At 39.1% G+C, this 22818-nt stretch overlaps 1 protein-coding gene across 6 annotated transcripts in view; it reads left to right on the top strand.

Annotated features, from left to right (window-relative positions):
- Positions 1-22818, top strand: part of CERS6 (ceramide synthase 6) — a 341952-nt gene that overhangs the window by 79179 nt on the left and 239955 nt on the right. For all 6 annotated transcript variants that reach the window (XM_078327454.1, XM_035304621.3, XM_002749301.8 and 3 more), the window contains exon 2: positions 19659-19764. In XM_078327454.1, the coding sequence (XP_078183580.1) occupies positions 19659-19764 (106 nt within the window). The remainder of the gene's footprint in view (positions 1-19658; positions 19765-22818) is intronic.

The raw sequence follows: 22818 nt of genomic DNA, 5'->3' as shown, positions 1-22818 counted from the left end.
TCAGACAAAATTTGCCTAGTAGATTTTATTGTCTTCATTTTGTAAGCATAGTAACTAGGATTCAGAAATATTAAACTGCTTTCCAACAATCCAGGCTTAGAGTAGGTACACCTGGGATATGAGCTGGTGTTAAAGTAATCGTTCTTTCTATATGATGCTACTTAGAGAACAGTTCATTTTTTCCTAAGAAGAAAACTGTCTCCTTCCTGTCTGCCATCCTCCCCTATCTCTGTCCCATTCCAATTGCTCCCAGGATGCCAGTGATGTAGAAGATCCCAACATGAAACAGAGTGTAATTATGATTTTTGTTATGCAGATGAGGAAATAGAGAAGTTCTGTGGTGCCTCCAGGCACAGGGAGAAGCAGTTTCTTTTCTGGTGGCATCAAAGATTCTCTTAACTATATTTAGTGGTAGTAATACTTTTTTTGGAGTAATTTCATCCAGTTGCATAATCTTTTTGGTGTTCTCGTTGCCTTGAGTGCCATCCTTTTTTCTGTCTGAACAGGTACTGACATGGCATTTTATTTTTATTTCATTTTTTCTTCTCTCCTTTGTCTCAGTCGCGGTGGAGTCCTTTGCTAGAAAAGCCCCATGGAATTAGCTAAATTGTAGCTGTCTCAGGGCTTTCCATGTTAGATTTTTGTATCATCAAGGTTTTGAGTCTTACTGAGATAGAGACGACCTTGTTCATCTCTTTTTTTTAACAATACTTATTTTTAATATTTGGCATTAAAAATTTGAACTCTCATTTTAAGATGTTGAAAAAATATAGAAAAACATTTTTATTTATTTTTTATTTTTTTTAAGGAGAGAAGGAAAGAAAAGGAGTGAAGGAGAGGAAGAAAGGAAGAAAAGGAGGGAGAGAGAACGGAAATGTTGCTTTATTCTAAAAAATGGGTATTAATAATGGCTGATCAATATTTCATTTAAACCTATGAGTAGGTGTGATGTGGTATTGACAAGAATGTGTATTTTATATATTTAAAGTGGAGAGCTCTATAAATATTTATTAAGTTTACTTGTTCTGGATCTGAATTCAAGTCCTAGATATCCTTATTAATTTTCTGTCTCGTTGAGTCTAAATCTCTTTATGAGTCTTATGTATCTGGGTGTTAGGATCGTTAGCTCTTATTGTTGCATTGATCCTTTTACCACTACATCTTTGTTGCTTTAAAATCTATTTTATCAGATATGAGAATTGCAACTCCTGCTTTTTATTTATTTATTTATTTTTGCTCTCCATTTGGTTGGTAAATGTTTCTCCATCCCTTTGGTTTGAGTCTTTGTGTATCCTTGCATGTGAAATGGGTCTGGAGAAAAACATTTTTTAAAGAATATTAAGGTAAGCCATAATCCCATCATTTGACAATAAACACAGGTAACCTTTTAATATATTTTCAGTTTTTTTATATGTCAGAAGTTTATACATAAATGTAAATGAACTGTGATCAGATAGACATTGTTTTCCCTCTTGTTTCTGAGCATTTTTTCATGTTATTAAATATTCATGAAAGCATTTAAGTTATTTACCTGTAAAATAAATATAAAGCGTATATAAGCACAAATTTAAAACAGTGCAGAAAAGTATGAAATACACATTGTCTTAAACCTACAAGGTTATTATCATTAGCAATTTCTTGCTACTCCGCCTGATAAAATTTTAAAAGTACCTACACAAGTGGAATATTATACTTGTTGTATATCTTGGATTTTACATTTACTGTTGTGTCTTAAGTACAAATCTATGTCATTTTAACAACCTGATAAAATTTCATTGTATCTTTCTGATAAATATTTGCTAATTTTTTTAAAATTTCAAACAATACTTCAATAAACTTACCTTTTAAAAATGTATACAGATATCAGTTGGATAAATTTCTAGGAGACTGTATAACTAGTAAGGTCCACAGGGCTTAGGTGTTTCAACAATTTCCTACATATTGATAAATGACATTTCAAAGACTGCGCTCACTTGGACATCCACCAACAGTGTACCAGAATGCTTGTTTCTCTTCAGTCTTCCTAACGTTGGAATTTATTAAAATTTAATTTTTGGAGGTAAATATTATAGGTGAAAAATGACAATTTTTTAAAATTGTACTTTAATTTCTGGGATGCAAGTGCCAAACATGCAGGTTTGTTGCATAGGTGTGATGTTTGTTACGTGTATGTGTGATGGTGGTTTGCTGCAACTATTGACCCAACCTCTAAGTTCCATCCTCTTGTTCTCCACCCACCAACAGACCCTAGTGTGTGATGTTCCCCACCCTGTGTCCATATGTTCTCATTGTTCAACTCCCACTGAGAACATGCAGTGTTTGGTTTTTTGTTTCTGTGTTAGCTTGCTGAGGATAATGGTTTCCAGCTTCATCTATGTCCCTGCAAAGGACATGAACTCATTCCCTTTTATGGCTTCATAGTATTCCATGGTGTATATGTACCATATTTTCTTTATCCAGTTTATCATTGATGGGCACATGGGTTGGTTCCATGATGTTGCTATTGTAAATAGTGCTGCAGTAAACATATGTGTCTTTATAGTAGAATGATTTGTATTCCTTTGGGTATATACCCAGTAATGGGATTGCTGGGATAAATGGTATTCCTGGTTCTAGATCCTTGAGGAATCACCATATTGACTTCCACAATGATTGAAATAATTTACATTCTCACCAACAGTGTAAAAGCATTCCCATCTCTCCAAAGCCTCACTAGCATCCATTGTTTCTTGACTTTATTATTATTATTATACTTTAAGTTCTGGGATACATGTACATAACGTGCAGATTTGTTACATAGGTATACATGTGCCATGGTGGTTTGCTGCACGCATCAACCTGTCATCTATGTTAGGTATTTCTCCTAATGCTATCCCTCCCCTAGAGCCCCCAACAGGCCCTGGTGTGTGATGTTCCCCTCACTGTCTCCATGTGTTCTCATTGTTCAGCTCTTATGATTGAGAACATGCAGTGTTTAGTTTTCTGTTCCTGTATTAGTTTGCTGAGAATGATGGCTTCCAGCTCCATCTGTGTCCCTGCAAAGGAGCTGAACTCATCCTTTTTTATGGCTGCATAGTATTCCATGGTGTATATGTGCCACATTTTCTTTATCCAGTCTATCACTGATGGGCATTTGGATTGGTTCCAAGTCTTTGCTATTGTGAATAGTGCTCCAGTAAACATACATGTGCATGTGTCTTTATAGTAGAATGATTTATAATCCTTTGGGTATATACTCACTAATGGGATTGCTGGGTCAAATGGCATTTCTGGTTCTAGATCCTTGAGAAATTGCCACACTGCGTTCCACATTGTTTGAACCAATTTTCACTGCCACCAACAGTGTAAACATGTTTTTATTTCTCCACATCCTCTCCAGCATCTGTTGTCTCCTGACTTTTTAATGATCACCATTTTAACTGGCCTGAGATGGTATCTCATTGTGGTTTTGATTTGCATTTCTCTAATGACCAGTGATGATGAGCTTTTTTGTCATATGTTTGTTGGCTGTATAAATGTCCTCTTTTGAGAAGTGTCTGTTCATATGCTTCACCCACTTTTTGGTGGGTCGTTTTTTTCTTGTAAATTTGTTTAATTTTGGATATTAGCCCTTTGTCAACTGGTTAGATTGCAGAAAATCTTCTCCCATTCTGTAGGTTTCCTGTTCACTTTGATGAGAGTTTTCTTTGCTGTGCAGAAGCTCTTTAGTTTAATTAGACCCCATTCATCAATTTTGGCTTTTGTTGCTATTGCTTTTGGTGTTTTAGTCACGAAGTCTTTGCCTATGCCTTTGTCCTGGATAGTATTGCCTAGGTTTTCTTCTAGCATTTTTATGGTTTTAGGTTTTATATTTGAGTCTTTAATCTATCTTAAGTTAATATTTGTATAAGGTATAAGGAAGGGGTCCAGTTTTAGTTTTCTGCATATGGCTAGCCAGTTTTCCCAACGCCATTTATTAAATAGGGAATCTTTTCCTCATACTTGTTTTTGTTATATTTGTCAAAGATCGGATGGTTGTAGTGTGTAGCATTATTTCTGAGGCCTCTGTTCTGTTTTATTGATCTGTATATTTCTTTTGTTACCAGTACCATGCTGTTTTGGTTACTGTAGCCTTGTAGTATGGTTTGAAGTCAGGTAGCGTGATGCCTCCAGCTTTGTTCTTCTTGCTTAGGATTGTCTTGGCTCTACAGGGTCTTCTTTGATTCCATATGAAATTTAAAATGGTTTTTGCAAATTCTGTGAAGAATGTCAATGGTAGTTTGATGGGAATAGCATTGAATCTATTAATTACTTTGAGCAGTATGGCCATTTTCACTATATTGATTCTTCCTAACCATGAGGATGGAATGTTTTTCCATCTATTTGTGTTCTCTCTTATTTCCTTGAGCAGTGGTTTGTAGTTCTCCTTGAAGAGGTCCTTTACATCTTTTGTTAGTTGTATTTCTAGGTATTTTATTCTCTTTGTAGCAATTGTGAATGGGAGTTTGCTCTTGATTTGCTCTCTGTTAGACTGTTATTGGTGTATAGGAATGCTTGTGATTTCTGCACATTGATTTTGTATCCTGAGACTTTGCTGAAGTTGCTTATCAGCTTAAGGAGATTTGGGGCTGAAATGATGGGTTCTTCTAAGTATACAATTATGTCATCTGTAAATAGAGACAATTTAATTTCCTCTTTTCCTAATTGAATACCGTTTATTTCTTTTTCTTGCCTGATTGCCCTGTCCAGAATGTCCAAAACTATGTTGAACAGAAGTGGTGATAGTGGTCATCCTTGTCTTGTGCCCAAAGTGAATGCTTCCAGCTTTTGCTCATTCGGTATGATAGGAGTTTCTGCTGAGAGGTCTGCTGTTAGTCTTGTGGGCTTCCCTTTATAGGTGACCTGGCCCTTTCTCTCTGGCTGTCCTTAACATTTTTCCCTTCATTTGACCTTGGAGAATCTGACAGTTGTGTGTCTTGGGGTTGGTCTTCTCATGGAGTATCTTCATGGTGTTCTCTGCATTTCCTGAATTTGCATGTTGGCCTGTCTTGCTAGGTTGGGAAGTTATCATGGATAATATCCAGTAGTGTGTTTTCCAGCTTGTTTTCATTCTCCCCATCCCTTTCATGTACTCCAATCAATCTTTGATTCAGTCTTTATACGAAATCCCATATTTCTTGGAGGCTTTGTTATTCCTTTTCTTTTTTTTTTCTCTAGTCTTGTCTGCATGCTGTATTTCAGGAAGGTTATCTTCAAACTCTGATATACTTTATTCCATTTGGTTGATTCAGCTATTGATACTTGGGTATGCCTCACTAAGTTCTCATGCTGTGTTTTTCAGGTCCATCGTGTTTCTCTCTAAACTGGTTATTCTAGTTAGCGGCTCCTCTAACCTTTTATCAACGTTCTTAGCTTCTTTGCATTGGGTGAGAACATGTTCCTTCAGCTCAGCATGGTTTTTTATTACCCATCTTCTGAAGCCTACTTCTGTCTGTTTGTCCATCTCATCCTCTATCTAGTTCTATGCCCTTGCGGGAGAGACTTTGCAATCATTTGGAGGAGAAGAGTCACTCTGGCCTTTTGGATTTTCAGCATTTTTTCGTTGATTTTTTCTCATCTTTATGAGCTTGTCTAGTTTGGATCTTTGAGGCTGCTGACCCTTGGATGGGGTTTTTTGGGGGCTTTTAAAAAATTGTTGATGCTGCTGTTGTCACTTTCTGTTTCTTTTTCTTTCAGTGGTCAGGTCCACCTTCTGTAGGACTGCTGTGGTTTTCTGGGGGTTCACTTCAGGCCCTCTTCATCTGGTTTGCTCCTGTGTCTGGAGATATCACTCAAGGAGGCTGGAGAACAGCAAGAGTGGGTGCCTGCTCCTTCTTCTAGGATCTCTGACCTCAAGGGACACAAACCTCATGCCAGTAGGATCACTATCACTCCTGTATAGGGTGTCTAACAACCCCTGTTGGAGGTTCTCACCCAGTTGGGTTGCATGGGGAACATCAGGACCTGTTTAACAAAGCACTTTGACTGTCCCTTGATGGAGGGTTTTTCCCTCACTGTGGGGAAACACCCTCTGGGCTGCCCAGGTTCCTTAGAACTACCAGGAGGAAAGGCTATGTCTGCTGCTCTGCAGAGACTGTGGCCACCACTCCCCCTACGGGAACAGGTCCAGAGAGATCTGTGTTCTGTCCCTCAGCCTCTGGCTGGAGTTATTGGAGTTCCTGTAAGGAAGCCCCACCCAGTGAGAAAGGATGAGTCAGGATCAGGCCTGAAGAGGCACAACCAGTGTGTTGGGCTGTGGGGGACACATCTTGGGACCAAGCTGTCCAGCCTCCCTGGCTCCAGCAGGAGAAAAGCATGGCCTGGAGCTATAGTGATGGATGCTGCCCTTCTCCTGCCCTAGGAGCTTAGCATATCAAGCAGTTGTGAGTCCCAATGCTGGGTGCTGCCGCCTCCCCCAAGGAGCTCAAATGGCTTAGCATGCAGCTGCAGCTGTGGTGCTGGCCACCCTTTCTGCTGGGAGCTCAGTGGTCTTAAGCAGATACCAGCTGAAAGGCTGTTGAGAATCTATACAACTCAGGGGTTGGGATGCTAGGCCCTGGTGGAGTGGGTTTGCCAGTGGGATCTTCTGATCCATGGGTTGCACCATTCTGTCGAAAAAGCACGGTTCCCCCAGCTGGGTAACATGTTCACCCACTGCCTCCCTTAGCTCGGGGGAGGGGGTTCTCCTGCCTCCTGTGGCTCTCAGGTGGGCTGCAGTACCTCACTGCTCTTCCTTCCTCTCCATGGATCACACTAGCTTCCTGGTCAGTTCTGATGAGAGAACTCATCATCATGCCTTCGTTGCCGGTGAAGGATTCACAGGCTTATTATGGTTCTTTTTGATGGGAGCCTCAGATCTGACTGTTTCTAGTTGGCCATCTGGGCCTCACCTAACAATGTTTTGATACGGGTTTTGTGTTTGTTTTGAGTGAGGATGACTATCTTTTCATATGTCTATTGGTCATTGTTACTTATTTCTGTAAACTACCTTTTTATATCTCGTGTGCATTTTTAATTAAACTTCCACATGAGAAGTTTATTGGTATTCTTCTTTCTCCAAATTCTTGGCTATATTTCACATTATGAAACTTAGCCTGATGGGCATGAAATGGTGTTGGTACATTTTCTTGATATGGCTGAATATCTTATTGTGTGTTTATTGATATTTTCATTTGCTCTTTTGTAAATTGTCTATTTAACATCTTTTGCCCATTTTTCAGTTGATTATAAAAATTCCTTAACAATGTGAAAATCTAGGATGTCAAAGAGTCTGGAAATTTTCATCTTCAAAAATTACGGCTAATTTCTTGAAGCTTTGGAAATGTTAGCTAGCAAAAGTAATCCTAAATTCAAATGGCAGAGATAATGCAGATGGAAGAATGGATAGTTATCCTATGATGACAGTGTTTTAGTGGTCAACCTAAATAATTTAATTCTTCAGATTCACAATTGCTTGTATCTTTGATATCATAACAACATGGCAGAACTTTGACCAGAGTTCTGTACTGTCAGAAAGGGCCCAGTGACTGTTTTCTTAGAGAGTATTCCTAGCATCAAGAAATAAGAACAACAATATAGGATGAACACACCTAGAGACCTAATGTACGTGAGGAGTGTAGTTAACAACATGGTATATTGTGTTGGAGACTTTTAAAATAAAATAAATAAACCTATTGATTTTAAATAGGCAGATTCTAGCTGCTCTTGTCACACACACAAAAGTAACTGCGAAATGATATATTAATCTGTTTCACTATAGTAGCCATATTACTATCTGTATGTATCCTATACCATCATGCTGTACACCTCAAATATACACAATAAAATTGATAAAACAAACAAAAAAGGACAGCAGTGTAAGTCTTTATAATTGTTAGATACCATGCTGTAGAAGGATATGTGATTTTCTAAGGGAAATATGCACAGTAGGAAAGTAAAGCAAATCATAAATCCATGTAGTATGATGCAGTTTTGTTTAATAAAAACATGGTAAGCAAAGTATAAAGAAACATCTGGTAGAGTGTGGGGGAGGGATAGCAGAAAAATGTTAAAATGTTAATAATGGTTATCCTTGAGTGACGGCATTCCTTGTGATTTTTAGTACTATTACAAGTGCTTTTTGTTACTTCTACACTTGATATAATATACACTGCTTTTAAATTCACGAAATTACAAAAATGCATATAGTAGGATTTTGATGCACAATAAACATTTCTTGAGTTCTTGGAGAACATGGACTATTGTGTTATTTGTAAATGCCTTTGCTTTGTCCATAGCTCTCTTTTACCACAAAATTAATTATACTTTTATAAGCTGTGTCACCTTTTTCCACCTAAGTTTTATTGTTACTCATCAACAAAGGAAACACAAAAGAAATAGAATACTGTTTTCCTTATGGTATAGCAAGTGTTGTTTTTCAGATTTCATTCCCCTACATACTTTATAGTTTTTATAAAATAGCCTGATTTAAACAAAATCAATGTATTATAGAGTTTCATGTTTTGCATATTTTATGTAAATATCCTTTTTAGTGGCTATATAATATTTCAGAGGTTTCTTTGTACTCAAACATTAAACATTGGAATCACCTTAGGGTTTATTTCTTGAATCTCCTCCCTTAATTTATTTATACTCACTTCCCAGGTGATTTCCTTGTTCTTAGAGCTTTATATGTCATCTGTACGTTGATGACACCAAATTTGTATCCCTTGCCTAAGCCTAAACTTCATACTACCGTATCTAAGTGCCTGCTGGACATCTCCATCTATAAGCCTAATAGCCTAATAAGCATAACCTAAGACTTGCCAGGCCTCACACTGAAGTCATGAACCTCATCTCAACCCCCACGCTGGGACAAAACCTTGTTGTTACCTGTTACTCCTCTCTTGCCTCATCCCATCCATGGTTAGTCTGTCAGTGGAGCCTGTGAGCCCAGTCTTCAGGATAGTTCCAGGATCTGATCACATCTCACTGCCTCTTTTGCTGCCGTCACCTCTGGCCAGGAGAGTTGCAGCAGCCTCTCAGTTGGCCTTGCTGTCGCCATCCTTGTTCTCCTTCTGTCTTCTCTCAACAGAGTTGCTGGTGATCTTCGTGGGACAGATTAAATCATTTAGGTTTTCTTCTCATGCTCTGGAAGAGGCCTCCTACCTCACTCAGTGTAAAAAAACAAAAAAACGTCCTTAAAATGACCTAGAGGGCAAAGTGGTGTACCTGTGGGCTGCTCTCTGACCCCACTTCATTCCTCCTGTGCTTACAAACTCTACACTAGCCTCTCTAGCCTTCTTGATACAGCATCTCAATCAGGCTCCTTCTTAGAGCCTTCATCCTTAGCTGCTGTTCCTTCCAGAATGTCCTTCTCCCACTTATCATTCTAGTTTTTTTCCTTACCTCCTTCAGGATTCTGTGTACTTTCTCACTGGGGCCTTCCCTGGTCAATCTGTTGTAAATGGCAGCCCCATCTAGGTAGCCCTGTCCTTCATAGCAGGCTTTATTTTTCTCTCTAGCACTTCTCACCATCTGGCATAGCATACACTGCTTGGTTTATTTTTAATCTCCCTCTGCTAGAATATAAGCTCCATAAAACATGGGATTTTGTTCACTGCAGCATCCCCAACACTTAATGCAGGGCTGATACAGCATAGATGCTCACTGAGTCATTTTTTAGTGACTCATTAAGCTATTTACCATTTTCCCTTTGTAGATAATTATGTGTGAAAATCTTTACATCTGTGCCTTTTTTTTCTTTGACAGAATTTCTTAGATAAATACCTAAAAGTGAGATTACCGAGCAGAGTGTATGAGCATATCACAAATAATTTAACAATGCCTCTTTAATTTACTTTTCTTATTTTAGGGAGAGTGGAAAATACTGTTTTTATTAATAGATTCTGTTATGATTGATTGGGTCTAAATTTTGTCTAAGCTGTTTAACTACCTTTACGATGTTGGGCAGCCTCATTAACTTCTTTGGGTTCTAGTTTATGTTTCTCTAAAATGAAATAAATATTTAATTCAAAGAGTTATTGTTGATCTAAAAAAAAAAGAATTAAACATTGCAAAGCTTTTGGCACATAGTATCTGTCAGTAAATAGCAATCCCCTTTCTCCACCCTGGCCTTCATTCCACTAAATATTTGTTTTCTTGAAGCAGTTTTGTCTTGGGTAGGATTTAACAATATTTAGCCATGCACATATGCCTGCTCAGTCAGGCACACGCACATGTATATGTTTAAACATGCACCTGCATATTAGTTTTCAAAATCTAGTCTATATGGTTCTGGTCAGTTTTACATTGATAACACTTACTCTGATGCTAGCCATGACAACCCTGGTCCTGACGAATATTGGGATCCAAGGAAGTGTTAGTAGTTAAGTAATACATTGATTCTGTTACCTCTCCCCACTTCTCCTTTACTGAATTTTGACTTATACATAGGTTTCTTTCTAGCACAGTTTGGGGTTATTTCTCATAATTGGATTTAACTATGACCTTGCAAGCACTTTTGTATTTACCAATAGATTTGTCATTTCTGATGCTCTATTCATTTGTAAATATATGTTTCCATCTGATTGTGTTGCTTTTCAACCTAAAGAATTTCCTTTAGCATATTTGAAATGGGAATCTGGAGACCACAAATACCCTTAGTGTCCTTTTCACTTTCATTCTTTGAAGGATATTTTGCTGAACGTAGAATTTTGGGCTGACAGTTTTTTTTTTTCTTTCACTTCCAATATAATCATGAGCTGCATAACATTTCAGTTAAGTAATACATTGATTCTGTTACCTCTCCCCACTTCTCCTTTACTGAATTTTGACTTATACATAAGTTTCTTTCTAGCACAGTTTGGGGTTATTTCTCATAATTGGATTTAACTATGACCTTGCAAGCACTTTTGTATTTACCAATAGATTTGTCATTTCTGATGCTCTATTCATTTGTAAATATATGTTTCCATCTGATTGTGTTGCTTTTCAACCTAAAGAATTTCCTTTAGCATATTTGAAATGGGAATCTGGAGACCACAAATACCCTTAGTGTCCTTTTCACTTTCATTCTTTGAAGGATATTTTGCTGAACATAGAATTTTGGGCTGACAGTTTTGTTTTTTTCTTTCACTTCCAATATAATCATGAGCTGCATAACATTTCAGTCAGTTGTTGGGAGTGGAAGGTTAGAGGGGACTCCACATATCCATAGTGGTCCTGTAACCTGTACCTTTTCTATGTTTATTTATTTATAAAGGAAATAGGTTAATTGACTCACAATTCTGCATTGCTGGGAAGGCCTCAGGAAACTTACAATCATGGCAGAAGGCAAAGGAGAAGCAGGCATCTTCTTCACAGGACAGCAGGACAGATGAAGTTCTTTTCTATGTTTAGATACATAAATACCATTTTGTTTTAATTGCCTATTCGGTACAATAATGTCCTGTACAATTTTGTAGCATTGGAGCAATAGGCTATACCTTGTATCTTAGGCATGTAATAGGCTATACCATCTAGGTTTATGCAAGGACATTATGATACTCATACAAAGACAACACCACCTAATGATGGATTTCTCAGAATGTATCCCTATTAAGTGATACTTAACTGTACTTAAAAGATGTTATTGCACTGTCATTGTGCCTTCATAATTTCTGATGAGAAGAGCACTGTATTTCATATTATTCTTCTTTGTATATAGTGAGTCATTTTTGTCTGGTGAATTCCAATATTTTCTTTTTATCTTTGGTTTTCATCTGTTTGACTGTATTTTGTGTAGGTTTTCTTCTTTTCTAATTTACCTCTCTGTAGGATTCTTGAACTCCTTGAATCTGTATGTCTTAGCCTGTTTTGTGTTGCTCTAAAGGAATATTTGACAGGGTGGGGCAATTTATAAAGAAAATGTTTACTTAGCTCATGATTCTGATCACTAAAAAGTTCAAGATTAGGCATCTGTATCTGGTGAGGGCCTCTGGCAGGCTGCTTCCACTCATGATGGAAGGTGAAAGGGAGCTAGCACGTGCAGAGATCACATGGCAAGAGAGGAAGCAAGAGAGGCAGGGGGAGGTGCCAGGCTCTTTTTAATAAATCAGCTTTTCTGGAAACTAATGCAGCTAGAGCTCACCAACCCCTGAGGGACAGCATCAATCCATATATGAGGGATCTGCCCCCATGACCCAGACACCTTCCAGTAGGCCCCACCTTTCATGTTGGTGATCAGATTTTAACATGAGATTTGGTCCCCACCAAACCTATGATAGTATGTTTATGTCAGAACACCCAAATAAACTATAATAGTATGTTTATGTCTTTTACCAGATTTTGGAAGTTATAGACTATTATTTCTTCTATGTTGTTCTTCCTAGTTTGTCTCCTTTTTCCCTGTGACTTTACCCACATGTTAGACTTTGCAAATTTGTTCTACAGGTCCTCAAAGTCTGTTTATTTCTCCATTTTTTTCTTTCTCTTTTGTTTTTCAGATTTCATGGTTCAAGTTCATTGAATTTTTCCTTTGCACGTCTTTTCCCCTTAGAGTGGGTAATACTTTGTTTGCTCTTCATCAACCTGTTAGATTGTGTATTCTGGGCATGGTGAAAGTTATTTTGTGGTGATTGTGGATTTTTTTTACTTTTTTCTCAAAAAAAATTTGATGTTTTGTTAATAGGCAATTTACTTAGACTCAAATTGTAGCCTGTCATGCCCGCAGTGGACAGTGGCTTTAGTCTCAGATAAATTCTTTAAACCTCAGCTCCTGTCTGCATTACTTTACCTTGTACATTCACGGTTCAGAAGACAGCTATAATCATGCTTGGTTTATAGACAGAATTAGGGTTTGCTTCTTTGGCATTTTCTCTTCTATAGTACTCTAGCCATTCTTTAGAAAAGCCTGGTTTTCCCAGGCTTTTCCCCTAGTTCCTGCAGCTAGAAAGAGGATGTGTTTTTCTGTGAAAATTTTGCTTGCTGCTGTGACTGTGTCTGATCCCAGGGTAGAGCTGCAGAATAAATATATAAATGAACAGACAGGGAGGTCATTCTTTGCTGGTCGCTTGCTCCAACTTTGACACTTCCCCAAAGTCAATTTCCTTTTTTTTTCAGTCTCGGGAGCCCTCAGGTAGTGTTTGTGTGTTTGTTTTTGTTTGGGTGAGGAGAGAGTTGTGTTCATATGTTGTGCAGAATTTTTCAAGATGAAGAATTCATTAGCTTATTCCTCCACAACAAAAAGAGAACGTCCCTTTCAATTATTTTTAATTGAAATCCTTCTTGAGATAGTTGTAGATTCAAGTGCAGTTTTTTGTTTTTTGGGTTTTTTTTTTTTGAGATGGAGTCTTGCTTTGTTGTCCAGGCTAAAGTGCAGTGGTGCGATCTCAGCTCACTGCAGTCTCTGCCTGCTGGTTCAAGCAATTCTCCTGCCTCAGCCTCCTAAGTAGCTGGGACTACAGGGGTGTGCCACCACTCCTGGCTTTTTGTATTTTTAGTAGAGACGGGGTTTCACCATGTTAGCCAGGATGGTCTCAGTCTCCTGACCTTGTGATCACCTACCTCAGCCTCCCAAAGTGCTGGAATTACAGGCTTGAGCTACCATGCCCAGCCTCAGATGCAGTTCTAAGAAGTAATATAGTGAGAGCTCATGTGCTCTTTAGCCAGTTACCCTCAATGGTAACATTTTATAAATCCCTAGTATGATATCAGAACCAGGCTTTTGATATTGATAAAATCTACTGATCTTAATCAGATTTCCCCAGTGTTATTACTACTTGTACTCATTTATGTATGTGTGAGATTTAATTCTGCACAATTTGATCGCATGTGTAGGTTTGTGTAGCTACCATCACAGTGTCCCAACTATTTTTGGAAAGTATAGGAAGTACTACATACTGAAAGTCTCTGGCCATGCTACCCATTGGAGATGATTAAATATTTTAAAGTAATTAGAACAATGACATATACCCTGTAAATTTGTATATATATATATAAAACCTCCTTTTCGAGATTGTAAACTTCATTGAGTGCAAGGTTCATTTAACTTTTTTTTTTTTCTGGGGAGAGGAGGGTTTTTTTTGTTTGTTTGTTTTGGTAGAGTCATGTTGTTGCCAAGTCTGGGAGTGCAGGGGCACAGTCTTGGCTCACTGCAGCCTCTGCCTCCTGGGTTCAAGTGATTCTCCTGCCTCAGCCTCCAGAGTAGCAGGGATTACAAACGTGCACCACCATGCCCAGCCAGTTTTGGTATTTCTAGTAGAGACAGGGTTTCACCATGTTGGCCAGGCTGGTCTTGAACTCCTGGCTTTATGTGATCTGCCCACCTCAGCCTCCCAATGTGCTGGGATTATAGGCATGAGCCACTGTGCCTGGTCCATTTTACGTTTTGACTGTATCTCTCACCACACCACTGCCCAGTGCTTTCTTCAGTACTTTGTGCAGAGGTGTCTACCTCATGTTAAAAATACAAATACATGTTGCTAAATAGAAATGAAGAGTAGTAATGTCTTAGATATTTTCTCTGCTTTTTAACTGATATTAATATTTTTCAAAGTTTACATTCTTATATTTACTTTCAAATGTAGTACATGAAAGGACTTTATAGATGTTTGATCTTTTGAAGTTGGTGTTGCCGCCTTTGATTTAAAAAAGTAATTAGGTGAGCATTTCCTTGTAGAAGTAACCATCAAAGCTTGAAAGCACATATTTCCTTTCAACTATTATATTTGTTGATGTGTTACCCCATCCACCATCAATCTGCTTTTTCTCTATCTCTGACTCTATCTCTTTCTCGCAAAATGTTATGAAAGACAGGTTTTGTGAACTTATTTCTGTTAGAACCAGTGTTAAAAAAAAAAAGCCCAGGTTTTACATGGTCTAATGGACCATGATAGTCAATGACAAAATTGTACTAGCTGTGTCATGGATCTTATTTGGCATCTAAATATGCTCTCTGAAAAAAGAGAATAAGTACAAATAAAATTTTATATTTTCATATACTCAGTAATACCTATTTGGTAAGAATTATATGCTCTTCTCTTCTTTCATTTGGGATTCGCTTTTTCTGCCTATTTTATGCAATTTTTTAAAAATCCTGGAGATTAAGTGTTTAGTTCTCAGCATGGGATATGTTGGAAAGAGCATACCTAGGGAGGGATTGTTAGAGCAACACAAGTGCTCTTTGAGTCAGCTTTGACATCCTAGGGACAATGAGTATTCAAGATGTGGCTACTTGAGTTGGAGTGGTCAGCCTCCTACCTTGTGGGTCCCAAATGATCCTGAGTAGATGTGGATATTCAAGGGAATTAAAATGCACAGCCCCTTTGGAAAAATAGTAAGGGCACCTACCATTGTATTTTACTTGATTGTTTTATTTATTTATTCATCCATTAAATACTCATTGAGTGCCCACAGTGCACCAGGCATATAAATAAAAACATCCCATGACATCGTTCAAAGAATGATGACGTATGCATGTGCCTACCATGGATCATTTAAACTTTAATGGACTTCAGTTTTTAAATTGAGTTAAATTCTATTGAATATGTCTATTCTTCTCTCTCTCACTGTCTGTCTGTCTCTACATCCTCAGATTTTGGGGCTTAGCCTGGCCAGTGAATCAGAGTGGGGAGCTGATTATAACATTAACCCAACCCTCCTGGGAAGTAAATATGCTGTCTTCTGCTTCCATTTTCCTAAAAGTGGAGGCTACTGATGTCTCTGGTCATTTTGCAAAGTGGAGATGATGGTAATCCTACTTCATCTGGTTGAGGGAGGATTAAATGGGATCGTGCACAGGGCTCTGGAGATGTGGACTTCACTAAGGTCCAGTCCTGCTCTCTTGGGGGCACCACACACAGGAGAGGGACACACATGTTATACCAACTCTCCCGTGGGAAATATGGCCACAACACCCTGGGAGCCATTGCATTGGCTGGGAGAGCTGGAAAGGTTTGGGCCCTGAGAGAAGTCCAGGTGTGGATGAGCTCAGACCCGGATCACACTGCTGGTGTGGACTCACTGTGGACCTGCACCAGGCCTGGGGTTTGAGGATGAGAGTCATCACAATTCAATGTTCACATGGGATCCTCTGCTTCTCTTTTATCTATGGCAAAATACCACACAGGGATACTTTTGTCAGTACACATGGTGCTGGGAGCACTCGGACGGAGGGCAAACTAGGGCAAGTGGTTACCCAGCTGGATGTCCCTAGTTTTTTTTCAGTGCCTATCCTGACTTCTGATCTCTTTTTTCTGCTTAGTATAATACTTTTAGAACTTAAATACACATGACTTGGTTCAGTGTAGCTGAAGCTGGTAAACCGCTGGGCCCAGGAGAGCCATAGTTTGTAAATACTATGGTAGGAAACCTTTCCCATGGCTCCTGTCAAACATTTTAGGCAAAGACACTCTATGATATGATTTTTAGCACATACATCATTTGTAGAAACACATACATGTACTTATATAAGTATAATAATTTTTTCACATATAAGGAGATTGAGGCAGAGAGAGATTAATTTCTATAGCGAGGTCACCATAGCCAGATAGCAGCAGAAATAATTACCACCCTTCCTTTAAACATTGCTTTAAAAATATGGTTTTTTTTTTTTTTTGAGATGGAGTTTCACACTTGTTACCCAGGATGGAGTGCAGTGGCGCGATCTTGGCTCACCGCAACCTCCACCTCCTGGGTTCAGGCAATTCTCCTGCCTCAGCCTCCTGAGTAGCTAGGATTACAGGCACGTGCCACCATGCCCAGCTAATTTTTTGTATTTTTAGTAGAGACGGGGTTTCACCATGTTGACCAGGATGGGCTCGATCTCTTGATCTCATGATCCACCCGCCTTGGCCTCCCTAAAAATTGTTAACAGAGCATCATATTTGTTTGATAATTTTGATTATTGAAATATGATTTGTTGCTGATTAAGTAGTATGCTATTGCATTCATTCTTGGAATTTAAAGAAAATAGCGTTTTAAAAGTGTTTTGAAGCTTAAAAGGAGAAGGATAGATGTATATAACATGTTGTATAACAAATACTACAAAATTTTTTTTGCTTTTTTTTTTTTGGGCTGATAGCAGAGATGAGGAAGTTTCTATTGAAGAGATTGTGTTGAGTAAATTTCTTGATTCCCCTACTGCCTGCCCATGCATTGTTACAGGGCACACAGAGAATATCTGTTAACTTGTCAGCAGCACTCAATACCATGGTAGCAACAGCAAAACATATTTACTGAAGATGATCAGTTGATTAAATGTCTTGACCCCTCCCGTGTATGCACAGGCATTATCACAGGCATACAAAGAGGAAATGATCAGCCTCTGCACTGAGACTCTGTGCTATTTAGATGAAGAAAGAAGACTGTACTGGAACAGCAGGCTGTTCCAAGAACAGTGATGGCAAAGTCCGAAGGGAATTTGAACACTGCGTGTCAGAGGTGTGGGGAGGGGAGGATGAGGGAGGGCGGGAGAGGAGTCCAGCTGGGAAGACTAGAAGGAAACTGTTGGAACAGTTGTGGCCTTCACACCAAATGCCTTTTGCGGTCTTACCTTATTATTCGCCTTTGCTGGACTGCATGTCTTTTCACACCCCTCACTGTACCTTATGATGAGGGGCCAAGTAACCACAAAGCAGGAAACCTTGTCCAGGAAACAAGTTCTAGACTCTGTCCTGTGGTCATTGCCTACTAAATTCCTTCTTTCACCATAGAGAAGGGCCAGAATCAATAGGAAAAGGTTATACTTACTGTCAAGAAGGTAAGGACGTAGGTAATGCGTCTCAGAAAACTTGACATTAAACAGAATTGAGACTATAGCAATTTGGGGAAATCGCAAGTTTCTAGAGGATTCGTATATCGGGAAAGGGTGATTCTTCTTTTTTCCCAGCTTTGTCCCAGAGAGCCCAGTGTACCACCAGGTATTACAGTGCTTTTTCTGTATCTATCTTTTCTGCTTTAGGCTTGCATTTGTACAGTGTTCCATTTCCCTGTTTAAATACATTTCTTCACTTTTACTTGAAATAGGACCCAGTAGGATATTATGTGGTACTGTGTATGTAAGTTTCATTGGTGCTAATTTGAAAACAAAAACCTTTGTCTACTGTTCTTTAATCTCATCAACTATTATTAAGAAGCTTCATCTAAGAGTTATTCATAATCTGTTTTGCATATTTATCAGTTGTTGCCTTTGACCAATAGTGGATTAATTTGGGTAATACTTTCACATGATATTAAATTGCTCTGTATTAGTAGAAAATATTAAATGTTACTACTGAAAATGAATATTTATAGGACATCATTTCTTGAGCATTCAGTCTAAAACAACCTTTAAATGTTTTTTACACAGTTTCTAAAGTAGTTAATTAATTTTTTTGAGACAGAGTCTCACTCTGTCACCCAGGCTGGAGTGTAGTGGCAGGATGTTGGTTCACTGCAACCTTTGCCTCCTGGTTCAAGCAGTTCTCCAGCCTCAGCTTGCTGAGTAGCTGGGATTACAGGCACATGCCACCATGCCCAGCTAATATTTGTAATTTTAGTAGAGACAGGGTTTCACCATGTGAACCCTGGTCTTGAACTCCTGACCTCATTCTATACAGTTTTATTAGCAATGTCCCCACACCTTTGGGGCCCCATGCACTTCACCTGCTCCCCTTCAGCAACTCATTCACATAGCAAATGTGACCAGAAAGAAGCCTCAGTCTTCTCATTCCTCTTGACTTAGGCATTGGTTTAAGATGCAAACAGTTTTGTTAATGCTCAGAAACACTTGCAACTTCTCATCTTGTCTGGGACATCATGCCCTTTGACATCCTTCATTACATTTTATGAGAAAAAAGCAAATAACCACAAAGCCAATAATTTTAAGAAACCATAAGGGATTGGGGCTGAATTTAGCACACTTGTATTATAGAGACAAAAATTGCCAAGGGGCAACTTATGACTAGGGGTGATCAAAGTGGTCTCTCGGCATGTATAATTAGATAGTAAATGTTTTCTAACAGTAGAAATATAACATGATTATTGCTCTGTAAGAAGAGCATAAGTTATATCATTTTGAAATCGTTTTCTTTCTTTTTCTTTTTTTTGAGATGGGGTCTCACTCTGTTGCCAGGCTGGAGTACAGTGGCACAATCTTGGCTCACTGCTACCTCTGCTTCCCGGATTCAAGCAATTCTCCTGCCTCAGCCTCCCGAGTAGCTGGGACTATAGATGCACACTACCATGCCCAGCCAATTTTAATATTTTTAGTAGAGATAGGGTTTCACCATGTTGGCCAGGATGGTCTTGATCTCTTGATCTTGTGATCTGCCTGCCTCTGCCTCCCAAAGTGCTGGTATTACAGGCGTGAGCCACTGCGCCCGGCTTCATAGTTTTATTTCTATTTTATATGTTTATATTTTCATCTGATAGTCTTTCTAGCTTTGTCTCATTAGAACTTGAGAATTGGAGGGTTTAAATGTTTTAAAAGGATTTCTTTTGTAATGTTACTGCTGGGGGTTAACTGAAAGAAAAACGGTTAAGTCTGCCTTACAGTTACTGATGGGAGTGTTGGCAATGTACACCCATAAAATCCTACCAACACTTTGTTGGGATAATTGAGTAACGTGTAACTGGTGGCATTAAGCATCACAGAAAGAATAACTTCTGACCGTCTCCTTTTTTCTTTTTGTAATTTTTAGATTTGTAGCCAAACCATGTGCCATAGCCCTCAACATTCAGGCCAATGGACCACAAATTGCCCCGCCCAACGCCATTCTGGAAAAGGTCTTCACTGCAATTACAAAGGTATGACTGTCCTTTCCTGGGGTATGGATTGTCCCCGGCCACCATTCTCAGCCTGCCGTCTTTCAGTTCCTACCCTTGTGGGTTTGGAGAATCAACTTTTGCCTCGCCTCTTGCTGGAGCACATGTTGTCAGAAGGAATGCAAGCGTAGCAGAAGCAAAAGAAGATGGGCTTGTCTTAGACCTAGTACTGATGCTCAAGTTGATTTTTAGTAGCTTGCCTAAGAACAGTCTTGATTAAATAATGATTAGTCTAATTCTGTGCCTCTTTTAATCTCATGTGACCTAAAGCAAAATGTGACTTGAAGTATGAGGGCTGGGGGAACTTTGTGGAGGTGACTGGGTACAGCTGAAGAATATGATTTATGTGTGTGTGAAAAAAAGGACCTCTTGGCTTAAAGCATTGTCCGCATATTCTAGGAGCTATGATAAGTAGACAAATGTAAACAGAAACAACAAGAAGGTGTAACTGCAAGATAAAAGATTGTACCATAAAGGTATGAAGAAGGAGGGTCAGGAGAGTCTTAAGTGAAGAAATAGGTTCACTGTGGATAATAAAAGGGAGGAGATATCAATCTGGTGGGAGTCAAAGCCCAAACTAGGAGTGGGAAGAAGGGAGCGGGAGAGAAGCGGGGAGAAAAGACCATGTCCCCCTTCCTCCACCCCCACCCCAAGTTCATATCTTCTTCAGAACAAAGAGGGAGGAGAAAGCCGGAAGTCAGAAACCCCAAATTGAAGGCCACAGGGAAATAAAACAAATTGTAGACTTTTTATATATCTTACCAAAAAGATCAGAAGAAATACAACATTCTATGAGAAGTATTTTGTGTTCATAAATTAAATGGTTAATTTTTTCTCTTTCATTTTTTTTCTGGGAAAATTACCCAGACATGATTTGATAGAATTCAGCAAATTCTATTTTTCTTGGTATTTGTGTTTCTAGCCTTTTGTACTATCTTTCTCATGTTACAACTATTAATTCAGATAACCAAACACTTTTGTCTATTTTATGGTCTTCATTTCTTTCAAAATTCTCTAAAGATTTTCCCTTTGTCCTTTTAAAAATGTTTTCTTCCTTCAAAAAATTAAGAAAGTACCAGGCATTTTTTTTCTGTCTCTGCTAGGAAGAAGAGAAGAATGAATGGAATTTTAGGAAAAGCTCTTCTGGTGGTTTTTATGAGATAATTTCAGATTGCCAAGTTCCTGCCTGAAGGGACACATATCTTATGGTATTTAAAAGAAGAAAATACTAAAAAAAGTTTGCATTTTCCTTTAGTGTATCAGATTACTGAAGTGAAGCAACTTTTTCTCTCTCAAAAAAGCAGATGTGTAGAGACTTCTCAGGTTTATTTGTAAATGTGATTATAACATATTTGGAGTCTCTTTGTAAACTACTCTAAGTACATTAAACATGAAGTATTCTAAATAAATAATAAAATAAGAATTTTTTTTTAAACGCAGATTTGATGGTTCCACTTAAAATTCCTGCAGTGGACATTTCACTTCCCTTGCCTTATGTTTATTATAGTTACTGGAAAAATTTCCTTCATAAAGGTAGTAAAAAGATTTAGCTGCCAGGTTGATTGCTCTAAAGAATACTTGCTTCTAGCTAATTTGAATGATCATATTCTTTTAGTTTCCAAGGTGATTTCTTTGGAGGTTTTTACATGATTAAAGTGGAAGCCTCATGTTTAAAATATAAATGCAGGAAAAGTTGGAACTGGTTTTCCTTGTATTCTTTGTAGTTCTTCAGTCTTAGTTATAACATGAAATGTACCAGTCAGTTAACTGGAATAGGAGGGGCAGGACTCGGAGAGCCCAAACAAAGTGTGTGTTTGTGTATGTGTGTGAATGATCATTCACTGTCCTGGCCTTACCCCCCAGTTTCAGCTGCCTTTTTGTAGAACTACATGATTATAATCCTTCAAGTGTGAGAGACGAACCCTTAAAATCTCTGCATATGACTGGCTACATAGTGTGGGGCCCAGTACAGAATGAAAGTGTGGGATCCCTTGTTCAAAAAGCACAAAAAAATGTGCTATTAAAAGTACAAAAATATAAAGCTTTTTCCTTCCTCCCTTAGTCTCTCTCTAGTTGTCAAGGTGTTTTTGTTTTTGAGACAAGATCTCACTCTGTTGCCCAAGCTGGAGTCCTGTGGCATAACCCTGGCACACTGCAGCCTCAAACTCCTGGGTTGAAATGGTCCTCTTGTTTCAGCTTCTCAAGTAGCTGGGACTACAGGTGTGTGCCACCAGACCTGGCTAATTAGAGACAGGGTCTCACTATGTTGCCCAGACTGGTCTTGAACTCCTGGCTTCAAGTAATCCTCCTGCCTTAGCCTCCCAAAGTATTGGGATTATACTTGTGAGCCACCATGCTTGGCCAAGGTGTTTTTTTTGTTGTTGTTTGTTTGCCCTGGAGTGTTGTGTTCCCTAATGGCATTGGGAGACTCTTGGGAAAAGTGCAGACCCGTACAGGTACCTGGGGCCCCACCCTCTACCACCAGCTGCCAGGTTTCCCTTTTCTCCCGCCACTGGCTGATACACTGTATCTTGGCCAGGAGAGCAGAGAAATAGAGTCAGCCCTTTCTCCAGGCCCACTGCCCCAACCCATGGGTGATGAGTGACCTCCAAGTGCATTGCAACATCTATGTCCAGATCCAGGGGCATGCTAGAGGCTCAACCCTACTGAGTTGCCCACCCATGCACTGGGGTAGCTGCCTCCAGCCTCCCTGAAACTTGACCCCGACTCTTGGTGCTTGCACTCGACCCTCTACTGGGGGCTGAAGGCAGCAGCAATCACTAGGAGGTGGGGAGACAGGGAGGGTGGTGGGTGCTACAAGCCAGGGGATGGAGGACTGGGCAACCACACACATCTGGTGGAAGTGGTGGGACTGTGTGTGAGCCCAGAATCCAAGCTCCTAGCACATTCTCCTATGCCCTATTGGGCTTCATTTACAAAGCACAGATTCCATGATAAAACTATTGGGAATTTCAAGATGGTGACTGCAGGGCTTCCAACCCCAAATGTGGACCCTTCTTAATGGGAGTCCCCATG

The sequence above is a fragment of the Callithrix jacchus genome, chromosome 6 (genome assembly GCF_049354715.1).
Source record: "Callithrix jacchus isolate 240 chromosome 6, calJac240_pri, whole genome shotgun sequence".
Lineage (NCBI taxonomy): Eukaryota > Metazoa > Chordata > Mammalia > Primates > Cebidae > Callithrix > Callithrix jacchus.
Note: the sequence above shows the minus strand (reverse complement) of the source record. Positions and strands in the feature narration are given on the sequence as shown.